Raw genomic sequence first — 12,739 nt, forward strand, 5'->3', positions numbered from 1 at the left:
GGATGCCTGGGCTGGGTTCTTTCACCCTCTGAGTTAACAGTCTTCTCCTTCTGCCCTATATTTAGTCCTGTAGCACAAGTGGAAAAGTCTGCACTGCAGTGCTGAAGGTTCAGGGTTCAAACCTTACTGGTGATGCATGTGGGGCTTGTTACAGAAACATACAGATTTTTTTTAAAGAAAAATGGTAAAATCAAATTCTAGGAAGTTAGTTTACAACTTGTTTTAACTTAGTTTTTCTTAAAGTCAAGAACTTGAAAGGTAGATTTACAGTTGCCTGTCCAACCTCAATTTGGCCCCTTTATGCAGGTGCATTATCACATACACTTCATTCCTCAAGACTCCTGCCTCATTCAGTGCACAGAATGGATGGACAAGGGGGCAGAATTAAGAATGCATGAGAAACCATAAAATTGGCATCTCCTAACTTTCAAGTACTTTGGTTGGTTTTTTTTTGTATGTGCTTCATGTGGTTCAGCCATGCAACGGAAAACCCCAGCAGCAACAATTTATTAATTCTGATGAGGAGGATGGTCTTCTGGTTAAGGCATCTGACAGGGATTTAGGAGATCGGGATTCAGTTTCTGGCTCTGCTAAAAGACTTCCTGCATAACCTTGCATACGGCACTAATGGCTTGTCCACACTACCACTTTTGTTGGTATAACTTCTGTTGCTCACAGGTGTGAAAAAATACACCCGAGTGACATAAAAGTTACACCAACAGAAGTGCCGATGTGGACAGTGCTATGTCAGTGGGAGATCTTCTCCCGCCAATATAGCTACCGCTGCACGTGGTGGTCGTGGTTTTATTATGTAGACAGGTGAGCGGCTACACAAGCAATAGTACAGTGGTGCAGCTGCATCAGTACATCTGTGCCGCTGTAAGCTCACTAGTGTAGACATGGCCTTAGCCCCTTTGCCTCCTTTTTCCATCTGTAAAATGATGGAACTTCTCCCCCTCATTTTTGTCTGCTTTGTCTATTAACACTATGCAAGGTCAACAAAGCACAAATTAAATGGGTTAAAAACTGGCTAATAACTGGATCACATAAAATTATTTTAAATGGGGAACTGTCATCCAATGGGGGCATTTCTAGCAGGGTTCCACTTAGCGTAATGCTCCTCAACATTTTTACCAGGAATGGTCTTATATTTTCTTTCAGATCATTGATCAAGTGTGCAGGCAATACAAAAACTGGAGGAGTGGTAAATAATGATAAAGACAGGTGAGTTTTACAGAATGATTTAGATCAGCGTTTCTCAAATATGGCCACAGCCTCGTGAGCTGTGATGGGGTGGGGGGCAAAATTCCCCCTACCTGTTGCTCCAGGATGCCCCACCTTAGTGTTGATTGCTGGGGCCACCAGCAAGGGTTGGGCCTGCCCCTCTCTGAAGACTGCTGGGACACAACACTGAAGGAGCAGGCGAGTTCCCCATCTTCCCAAGGGTGGCAGGGCTAAGGCTTTGGGATTCAGCCCTGGGTTAGTGGGACAGCAGGCTCTGGCTGCGGGGCTTCAGGTACCAGCCACAGAGCTTAGGGCTCCATCTGCCAGCCATGGGGCTTCAGGCTTTGGGTGCGGGGCTTCAGGCTCCAGCCCCCCACTGCCTCCCCTGCCCCCCAGCAATCCCCCCCATTGCTCCTGGCCCCCACTGCCCCTCCTGAGCCCCCATCCAGGGCTTAATTTCTCCCCAGGCTTGCCAGGGCTAAGTAAGGCCGCTGTGAAAAGCGATACTTGTATGTTTGTTAATATCACTTTTCATAACAGACTTACTAGCTAGCAATAAATAAATTGCAATGATCTGGATGTGCATACATACATATTTATTTGTTTTTCCTAAAGTTAATTAAGTATTTTAGGAAAAATTGTCAGAGCTGCCACCAGCAGGAGTTGGTGGTCGCAGTCTGAGGCCACCAAAAATTTTGTCCTGAGAACCCCAGATCTCTTGGTAAGCTGTGTTCATTTTAACACAGCTAAATGCAAAATCACACACATCTAGGGACCAAGAACAGAGGTCACACAGAGAATGGGGGTGTAGGGGGGCTGATATTTTGGGAAGTGGTGACTTAGAAAAGAACTTGGGGGTCATGGGGGCTAATTCTCTGAACATTAGCTCTCAGTGTGACGTGGTAGTTAAAAGAAAAAATTGTGATCCTTGGATGTACAAAGGAACAAACCATACAAGTAGGAAGGTGTTATTGCCATTGTATACAGCATAACTGAGGCCATCACTGGGGCCATTAATGGAATATGGCCCAGTCCTGGCACCCACACTTAAAAAAAAAATGGAAACAGAAGCGGCAAACAAGGGAGTTTCAGAGGGCATACTTGCGGACCCTGTGCTTGGAGGTAAAGGGACTTGGTGAGTAGTGTGTTTAGTTTGTCTGTCTGCTTTCCATGAAAGTTGTTTAGCTGGGCTATGGACTCCTGAGCAGGTCAATTGAAATAGGACTGTTTTCTTTGTGTCTCAGAGTGCGATAGGTGGCTAGGACCCACGGGCCTCTGATCAGCCCCAGTGTTTGAAGTCTTTTAGTAGATAATCTCTCCCTGTTAGTGAAGGGGTGAAGCTGAGTAGTGAGTGTTAGTATATAAGCCAGTTGTTAGGTGAACTCCTGAGTAGGCAAACTGGGCAGTTCTGAAGGGAGTATGAGAGGCTGTCTTTATAGGTGCAGTTTTACACTCAATACTGTGACGGCCAGAAATGGCTCAGTGGTTGTGACCTGCCATGAATGTGCCAGGTTTCCTTTTCTGCCTGAAACCAGAAGGGACTTCCTGTGTATGAGGTACAAGTTGATGGCTGTGCTACATGAAAAGACTGTTGGACTGGAAGAACAATTAGAGATACTGCTCAGAGAGGCTGAGCAGTTCTTGGACAACCATATTTCAAAAGCATCATCACTAGCACAGATTCAGGAAAGTCGTATGGCCTGAACTGGAACATCCCTAATATTACTGTATTAAGTCTTAGAGCAGCGGTTCTCAACCAGGGGTCTAAGAAAATAAACCAGAGACCAAGGCTATTAGACTTGCTGGGGCCCAGGGCAGAAAGCTGGATCCCGAGCCCCTCCTCGCGGGGCTGAAGCTGGAGTCTGAGCAACTTAGGTTCATGGGGCCCCCTGTGGCTTGGGGCTCCAGGCAATTGCCCTGCTTGTTACCCCTAACACCGGCCCTGGCTTTTAATCTACTAGATATGCAGAAAAACAGTAGTTGTGGCACAGGTGGGCCGTGGAGTTTTAATAGCATGTGGGGGGTGGAGGGAGGACCTCAGAAAGAAAAAGGTTGAGAACCCCTGTTAGATTACAAACATTGCCATGTTTTGTTGTACCATGTAGTAGTTCTGTAACGAAGAACATCATCCACCGAGGACTAAGACTTTTTTTTTTTTTTTCAACCCCCAATCAGGATTTTAATCCTTAACTACTTTCCCATCCCTCTGATTGTTGTTCCGAAGTGCTGGAAGGCACCATGTTCCCTTATGGGTACCAGCCACTACACTCTTTGCATGCCTTACAGATTTCCCTTCCAGACAGACCACAATTGTTTTTGAACATTTGATTTTTTTTTTAATTTAACATTTAAATGTATTCTTTAAAAAAACCTTACTCCCTCAGGGCCTGTGCGTTCCACAAACTGATCTACTTTTTAGTACCAATGAAAGCATAATCATCATCATTTTCACATGTCTGGGTCTGTCTTTCAAAAGTACAGAAAAATAACTGCATATAAACTGGAGTATTTTTGTTTGATTTGGTTTTGGCGGGGAGTAGAGGGCTTGTACCTCTCTAAAGGCCCATCGCAGTCCTGCTGTATGGGATAAAATCACTATGACTAACACCAGCAAGAAGTTAAGTCATGCTTAAATTTTCAGAGATCTCTGTTTGACCATGCTGCATGCAGACTTCAAAAGAAAAGAACATTCATCAATACATAATTATGCCAGTGTTCCCTCTCCAGAATTACATTCTTATGCAGTTACTTTATTTTTGAAATTAAGGAAAGTAGGAGTATTTGAAACTTGAGATGAATTGGGTGATAGTTAACAGGTCTTCAAACCTCTTCCAGAAGATTTACATATTTCAGTAATTATAATTTCAAATATGCGTGAGAAAAATGTATGAAATTTAAGAAGGCCACACCTTCCACCAAGGACAATTAAAACTCAAAATTAATTTTGAATTTACTTATGAAAAAAACTTAAGTCTGTCCCTACAATAAATTCACACTTCTAATATTTTGGAATACTACCAGGAATTCCAAACCCACCTACTGCTTTAAAAAATAGTAGCTCCTCAATTGACCTATTTTCTTGTTAAAATTACTGCATTTGCAGATGGAAAAATTCACTCACTTTTTCCTTGGTCCGTAGTTCACTGAATATCTGCTGAATTTCCAATTTCCAGTCATCTTGCATGGAGTGGAAAGATTCTTGAGGCATCTCAGTCATAACTGCCCCCTCAATGGCAGTAAGCTGTTCAAGAATTAAGGCAAACGATGGTCGGATATGAGGATCCTGCTCCCAGCATTCTAAAATTCATCAAAATCCCATCAGTTCCACTATTGACAGAATCTTAGGGGGATTACTTACACAATGCATGAATTTCAAAATATTTGTTATTTATACTTCAAAGTTCTAATGCTTACTCCCCTCCCTGAGAATTGCCTAGTTTTATCATTGCTGGTATAGAGAATGCTTACCTACAGTACATCAAGGTTTTTAAAAGGTTATGAGAAGTCAGTTTTTTCCAACATAACCTCTATTTTCAGGATGTGAAGCAGCAGGACTGCCAGCACCGAAGTAGTTAAGCTTATTGAGTCAATCAAAAAACTCAAAGAACTCCATTTGGACACTGTAGCATTAATGCACAGTTGTCAGGGTCCCTCATCTCTCTCTGGAGAAGGAGGGAGAAACCCAACAGAATCTTTGGAAAACAAAAAGACTACGAGGTAACAGCTAGCGATATCCCCTCCCCGCAAGAATTCAGTCATCTTGATTTTGTATTTTACTTCTTGTGCATTCTATATTTGGCGGACATTATAGCTAGTTAAGTATAAAAGAAAAGAAAACAAGCCACAAGAATACAAAGAATACAGAAGAAATAATTCAACCACTGCTTAAGGCGATCCATCTTTAAAAACAATATGGTATATTGTAGTATTGCATGGCTTACTCTGAAATGGGTTAAAATGTCTTAGTACTGGATTGCCAAGAAAGGGAAAACCACTACTTTATACAGAGTTAGCACAGTACCAAATGACGTGTTTGAGTTGTGTAATTATTATAAATCATAAGAAAAGCATAGCTATTAAAACACATTTACTTCCAGGATAAGTAGAGAGAAGCAGCACAGGTACCTTTCATTAGTTTAGCAAATGGTTCAGGACAGGTGGATGGAATGGGCAAGGTAAGCTTATTGACAGCTACTCCGTAAGCCACAGCAAGACCATCAATGCCACGGTAAGGAACTTCTCCTGTAAGCAGTTCCCACAGCAACACTCCGTAACTATAAAGCAAATTTTTAAATAGTTAAGTTTATCTTCTGAATACTGACACATGGTTTACTCAGGGACAAACAAGTTAGTACTCTGTCCAGTATGTAGTCCCACAGAGAGAGGACTGTCTCCGCTATCATTTGTCAAAATCTTCAGGGGACTATTCCCCCTCACCTGTTATCTTCTCTCTGATAGCAATTAGAGAAACTGGATATGCTAGTCAAATGGACTGGCTATTGTAACCATATCCTACCTAAATCACTGTTACTTTGCTGCCAGAAAAACAACAACAAAACTCCTATTAAAAATAGACTTTGGTTCCAGTCAATTTTTTAATCAGATGCCACCACCATGTAAACCTTGATGGAAAAAGGATGGAAAAGGATGAGATTAAGCACAAAGAACAGATGAAAACTAAAAAGTTCTATTTCAAAACAATGAAGTATCAAACTGATCCCTGGACAATTTATCCCAATGGACACACCATTTTGTTTTTTGAATTAAAAGCAGCTTCATTTGAGAACTGAAGTTTCTGCATCCCTACGGCATACTGCAGAATGAGCCCCTAACATTTTCCCCTTTCATAACATCTACAACAGGATTGAGCCTTGACAATTTCATTTTTACCAGGCTGGGCAAGGGAAAATATTGCCTACTGTCAAAAGTAAGGGAGGAAACATTTCCTAAATTTTAGGGAAAAGTTCTCTCTCTTGATTGTGTGTCAGATACCAATATACCTGTCACTGCTAATTAGATTAGCCAAAAGAAATTCTGATACAAACTCCACCCTAAAATTAAAATGATTTCACTCTCTTTACTTCTCTGACCTCCAGTAAATCTATCTTGTATTAAGCATGTTTAATACTGGCTGGCCCATAGGCACTACCAGAGTACAGTCCCGTTGCATTAGGCACTGTACAGAGAAGTATATGGTCGCTGCCCTGAAGAGCTTACAATCTAAACAGACAAGACAGACACAAGTTGGGGCAAGAGCTATCACACACAAGCAGAGTGACCAATATGACGACCGTAAATGTCATGTTCGTTCCACAACTTTTTTTGGGGTGGCTTTACTTAGGAGAGGATAAGGTAATGAGGTTCAAGTTGGTTCCTTATTTGTAGTTCCCAGTTCCTTATTCAAAGGCCAAAATTATTTAAAAATACATCAATGTAGGATTAAATTTTTAGAAATTTCATCAAATTCATGTGACTGAATGCAATAAAAGTTTAAATTACTACCTAATTATTAAATAAATCAAATAAGGAGTTGGGTTTTGACTGGCTGGTACATGACAATATACAAGGTCATCCCAAGTGATACACCCCTGTGACTGTCAGACTGTTCTGAAGTAGTTGGGGCATGCTACCCTGACCTGAAGCTTCATTCCTGTGCAACATATCACACACCTCACTTCCCCTCCTCCCCCATGGCCCTCGAATAAGGAATTGGGATTTGACTAGCTGTATGAGAAATGTGTCTCAGATCATCCCCAAGAGACATGTCCTCACAAACATCAGATTGTTCTGAAGGAGCTGGGACATGACACTTGCCAACCCAAATCTTTGTTCCTACACAATATGCTGATGAATTCCAGACCTCCACCTCTCTTCCATATTATATATGGAATTTGGATAAGGAACTGAGTTTTGACTGGCCGTGTGACACAAAACAGGTTCTGGGTCAACTCAAGGGACACATCTTGGCAACTGTCAGACTGTTCTACAAGGAGCTGGGATATGCCGTCTCTGACCCAAAGCTTCGTCTCCTCACCTACGTTTTGAATATGGAATTTATATAAGGAGCCAGGGTTTGAAGGGCAATATGATAAAAAAAAAAAAAAAAGTCTCACCTCAAGGTGGGTGAGATAATGTCTTTTAGTAGACCAACTTCTGTTGGCAAGAGAGACAAGCTTCCTTGGGTCTGGAAGAGCTCTATGTAAGTTCAAAAGCTTGTCTCTCTTGCCAACAGAAGTTGGTCTACTAAAAGACATTATCTTACCCACCTTGTCTCTCTAATACCCTGGGACCAACATGGATAGAACACCACTGTATATCTCACCTCAAGTGACATTTCCCCACCACTGTTAAACTGTTCCAATGTAGCTGAGGCATGGAACTCCCTGAATTGAAACTTTTTCTTTGTGAAAAATTGTGGCCCATGTCACCATTCCTCCCCCCAACCCACATATACCCTTTAGCAGGGCAACAGCAGCAGCTAATGGGAATTTCAGAGGGTGAAGCTGTGGATTTGTTCATTCTCTGTGAGTGTTGTGTGACTCGGCTGCGAACCCCTGACTTGCCCAGGTGAGACAGGTCTCTGTGTTTCAGTAAGGGCCTTGTTGCTGGGACACTTGAGACTTTGAACAGAACCAGCATTTGAAGTTTCTGTGTAGCTATTCCCTCTCTGTTTGCGAGGGAGGGAGCTGAGCAGTAAGGCTTAGTATACAAGACAACTGCCAGGTGAACAGGAGTGGCAAACTGGATCAATTTTATGGGGTACAGAACTAGCGGCCTGAGTCCAATTTTAGGTCTGGCTATACACATAAGAAGGTCCATCTAGCCCAGTGTACCATCTTCCAACAGTGGCCAATGCTAGGTGCTTCAGAGGGAATGAACAGAACAGGTAATCATCAAGTGATCCATCCCGTCACCCATTCCCAGCTTCTGGCAAACAGAGGCTAGGGACACCTTCCCGGCCCATCCTGGCTAATAGCCATTGATGGACCTATCCTCCTCCATGAATGTATCTAGTTATTTTTTGAACCCTGTTATAGTTTTGGCCTTTACAACATCCTCTGGCAAAGAGTTCCACAGATTGACCGTGCATTGTGTGAAGAAATACTTCCCTTTGTTTGTTTTAAACCTGTGGCCTATTAATTTCATTTGGTGACCCCTAATTTTTGTGTTATGAGAAGGAATAAACGACACTTCCTTTCTCAAAATGAGTCATGATTTTATAGACCTCTATCATATCTCCCCTTAGTTGTCTCTTTTCCAAGCTGAAAAGTCCGTCTTATTACTCTCTACTCATATGGAAGCTGTTTCATACCCCTAATCATTTCTGTTACCCTTTTCTGTACTTTCTAATTCCATCTTTTTTGAGATGCATGCAGATCTGCATGCAGTATTCAAGATGTGGACCTATCATGGATTTATATAGAGGCACCTATTTATGTAGAAGCACCTCTCAGGCTGGACTATAGCAGTGCAGTTTCCTGGCCACAAAACCTTCAGCATTTAGGAAACTCCAACTAGTACAGAACACTGCACAACCTCTCCTCAGCAACACATTCATCCGCTAATACACCACATCTGTCCTCCACACTCTACGCTGGTTTGCCATAGAATTCAGAATCGAGTTCAAAGTCTCAATCCCTATCTTTAAGGTGCTCAATGGACTGGTCCCAGGATATCTAAAAGATTTCCTAAATTCCAGAATAAAGACCATAGTCAACAATTCTGCTTCTCAGGAACAGCGACACTCTCTATAATAAGGGTAAAGTTTGTTTGTGCAGTATTAGGAACTTTCTTGTGGGCCAGTCCCAGACTGTGGCATGAACTCTCCCAGGAACTAGAATACATCATAAACCTTGCCACCTTCTGCTCCAAGTGCAAGACTAATTTCTTTGATCTTGCCTTCCTTAGCACATATATAGCAACTTGTATAGTTAAATAATTAAAAAACAACCTAAATCCCTGCAAAAATAAGAAACTCAATTGCACGTGCTTCTTTTCCTGGGAAGAGGATGAAAGGATAAACACCATATGATAGATGTGTAGTCATACTGCTTGATGAACTACTGGAAGGTGCTCAGATACCTGATGATGAGCACGGTATAAGAACATCTGCAGAGTAAATATACTTTGATTTAGTGCTGCATGAGAGAGTGATACTGTATAGTGCTTTAAAAAAATAAATTAATAAAGCACGTTATATGGATTAAGAAAAGGCTAATGGGGAAGTCTCAACCAGAAGCTGTCGATAGGGAGTCATCACTGAACGTGGGTGTTTCTAATGGGCTTCTGCAGGGAGCAACAGTAGCCCAACACTATTGAATATTTTCACCAATGAATGGGAAGTAAATATAAAATCATTACTGATAAAATTTTGGATGACGAAAGATTGGTGGAGTGGTAAATAATTATGAGGACAGAGCAGTCCTCCAGAGAGATCTGGATTCAAGCAAAATGTTTTAATACCTCTAGGAACAATGAATGGAGGTGATACCTACCAAATGGAGGACTGTGTCCTGGAAAGCAGTGACTCTGAAAAGTATTTAGGTGTCAGAGAAACGTAGGGCTGAAGAAACTTCGAGAAGTTATCCAGACCATCCCCCCCATGCTGAGGCAGAACCAAGTATACCCCTAGATTATCCCTCACAAGTGTTTGTCCAACTTATTCTCAAAAACCTCAAACAATGCAGATTTCACTGCCTCCCTTGGAACTTAACTATCCATATAGTTAAAGGAAAACTTTCTAATATCTAACTGAAATCTCCCTTGCTGCAGATTAAGCCCATTACTTCTTGTTTTACCTTCAGTGGACTTGGAGCACAATTAATCACAGTCCTCTTTATTACTGCCCTTAACATATATTTGGAGACTTATCAAGTCCCCCCTCAGTCCTCTTTTCTCAAGACTAAACATGCCAAGTTGTTTTTTTAAACCTTTCTTCATAGGTCAGCTATTGTAAACCTTTTATTTTGTTTTCTCTTCTGGACTCTAATTTGTCCACATCTTTCCCAATGTGTGGTGCCCAGAACAGGACAAAGTACTCCAGCTCGGGTACCAGTGATGAGCAGAACAAGACTGTTACCTCCCATGTCTTATATACGCCTCGTAATACCCCAGAACTGTTAGCTTTTTTGGCCACTGCATCACATTGTTGACATATATTCAAACTGTGATCCACAATAAACCTGAGATCTTTTTCTGGAGTACCACTGCATAGCCAGTTATTCCCCATTTTGTATTTGTGCATTTGATTTTTCCTTCCTAAATGCAGTACTTTGGACTTGTCTTTATTAAATTTCATCTTGTTGATTTTACACAAAATCTCTAATTAGTCAAGATCATTTTGAATTCTAATCTTGTCCTCCAAACTGCTTGCAACCCCTCCCAGCTTGGTGCCAATCTGTAAATTTTATAAGCATACTCTCTACTCCGTTATCCAAGTCACTAATGAAGGCGACAAAAAACTGAACATGAGCTCCCACTGTGATGCTATGGGAAAAAGGGCTATTGTGATCCTTGGATGTATAAACATGATTTATGAGTAGGTGTAGAGAGGGATTTTACCTCTGCTTATGACACTGGTGAGACCAATACTAGAATACTGCATCCAGTTCTGGTGTCCACATTTTAAAAAGGAAGTTGAAAAATTGGAGCGGGCACAGAAAAGAGCCATAAAATGGTTGAAGGGCTGGAGAAAATGTCTTATGGTGAGAGAATTAAAGAGGTCAATCTATTATTTCATCAAAGAAAACTGAGATGTGACTTGATTATGATGTATAATACCTTCAGATGGACAAAACACTGGGTACTACTCAAGGGCTCTTTAATTTAATGGGGAAAGAACGAACAAGAACAAACATCTGGAAGCTGAAGACAGACAAAATCAAGTGAGAAATTATTTTTATTTTATTTAAACAGCGAGCGTGTTTACTACCAGAACAAACTACAAAAGGAAGCGATGGATTCTCCATCTCTTAATGTCTTCAAATCAAGAGTGGATGCTATTCTAGAAGATATATTTTAGTTAAACAGAAGTTGTTACTGAGCTCAATACAGGGGTCACTGGATGGCATTCTATGGTGATATACAGGAGGTCAGACTAGATGTCTAATGGTCCTCTTCGGCCTGTAAATCTTTGAATCTATGAAACCCCGTTCTTGGCCTTTCTCCACACACACCTTTATCAAAAGTTTCCCCCTCCATGTGGGGGGTTTGGTGCAGTGGTTGGTTGCGTCAGGATTACAGACCATAAAAGCCTCTTTATGCAGAGACACAGCACCAAATTATGCAGCAATACTATGAGGAAATTCATGAAGAAACTTCCCTTCTGTGCAAAACAAAGTCTTATACAAATCCTTGTGAATGCTTAAATAAAGATGTCACCAGTGATCAGCACCAACATCAACAATTGCACAATTTTTTATTTTTATAAATAGCGACTTCTTTACTGATTTTACAGTTTCAAAGCCAAAGCAAACAAATTCAATCAAGTACATGTCATTTCATTAATGGTGAACCATTATTCACTACACTTGCAGTTAAGTCTGATCACAAAAGGATTAAAAAATGTGACATTTGGCTATTTCCAGAAATTTCTGTGCATGATAGCAAATAAGTTGAAAGAAACCAAGATGTATTTTGGTGGAAGCATCTCAACGTGGTGACCTGCCTCTTTCAGATTCTATTTACTGACTATTCAGACAAAAATGATATGTCCCTACCCTAGAAAAATCCTGCATCTACCTTCTCTGTAGCTCTTTTCTATGTAACTGGAATAAAGCATTAATATTTAAAATAAAGTTTCAAATATTGCTTAGTTCAACAGAATCATCAACATTATTTAAATAAATAGTAGATTTCATTATAGCAAAAAGTGTTGTCATTATAGGTGCAAAGTTGCTGAGATAACATACAACCCCGGGAACCATTTTGGGATAACATACAACATTAGATGCCACTTTACATGTTTCCACAAACTTGGCCAAATTCATGAATGGCATTTCTAGGATGTAATTTTGGGATGAAAAAGGAAAGGAGGTGGAGATATTCTAGCTGCAAAAAGAGTTTCCAAATTCCACTGAAATGTCCAAGTCACATGCCTGCTGTATGAATCTCACAGCAACAAGAAAGACACTAACTGGTTCAACTAATTGTAATACAGGTCTGTCGCATCTTACGCGCATTTAACATGCGCGAATTCAGCTTTACGCGGTCGGCAAAAAAACAAAACAAAACAAAAAAAAAAGAAAAATAACAATTTAAATACTGTTCCTGTAATGCGGGCGATTCCGCCCACCATTACACTCAATGTAATTTTGACTATACGCAGTTTTCGCTTTACGTGCTGACCGCGGAATGTAACCCCAGCGTAAGATGAGACAGACCTGTATATAGGAATAGGGTAGCAGTCATTTAAGTAGTTTGCGAGCATTGTATTGGTGCTCACTGTTTTCTATGGTTTAAGAAACCACTCCGAACAGCAATATTCATTAAACTAAGACCTTTAATGTTTGCATAT

At 40.9% G+C, this 12,739-nt stretch overlaps 1 protein-coding gene across 1 annotated transcript in view; it reads right to left on the minus strand.

Annotated features, from left to right (window-relative positions):
• Positions 1-12,739, minus strand: part of MAP3K21 (mitogen-activated protein kinase kinase kinase 21) — a 51,289-nt gene that overhangs the window by 15,435 nt on the left and 23,115 nt on the right. Inside the window, 2 exon segments of the mRNA XM_029911074.1 lie at positions 4,346-4,521; positions 5,350-5,498. Coding sequence (XP_029766934.1) covers positions 4,346-4,521; positions 5,350-5,498 — 325 coding nt within the window.

Source organism: Terrapene carolina, unplaced genomic scaffold, assembly GCF_002925995.2.
Source record: "Terrapene carolina triunguis isolate 2854851 unplaced genomic scaffold, T_m_triunguis-2.0 Scaffold85, whole genome shotgun sequence".
Classification (NCBI taxonomy): Eukaryota; Metazoa; Chordata; order Testudines; family Emydidae; genus Terrapene; species Terrapene triunguis.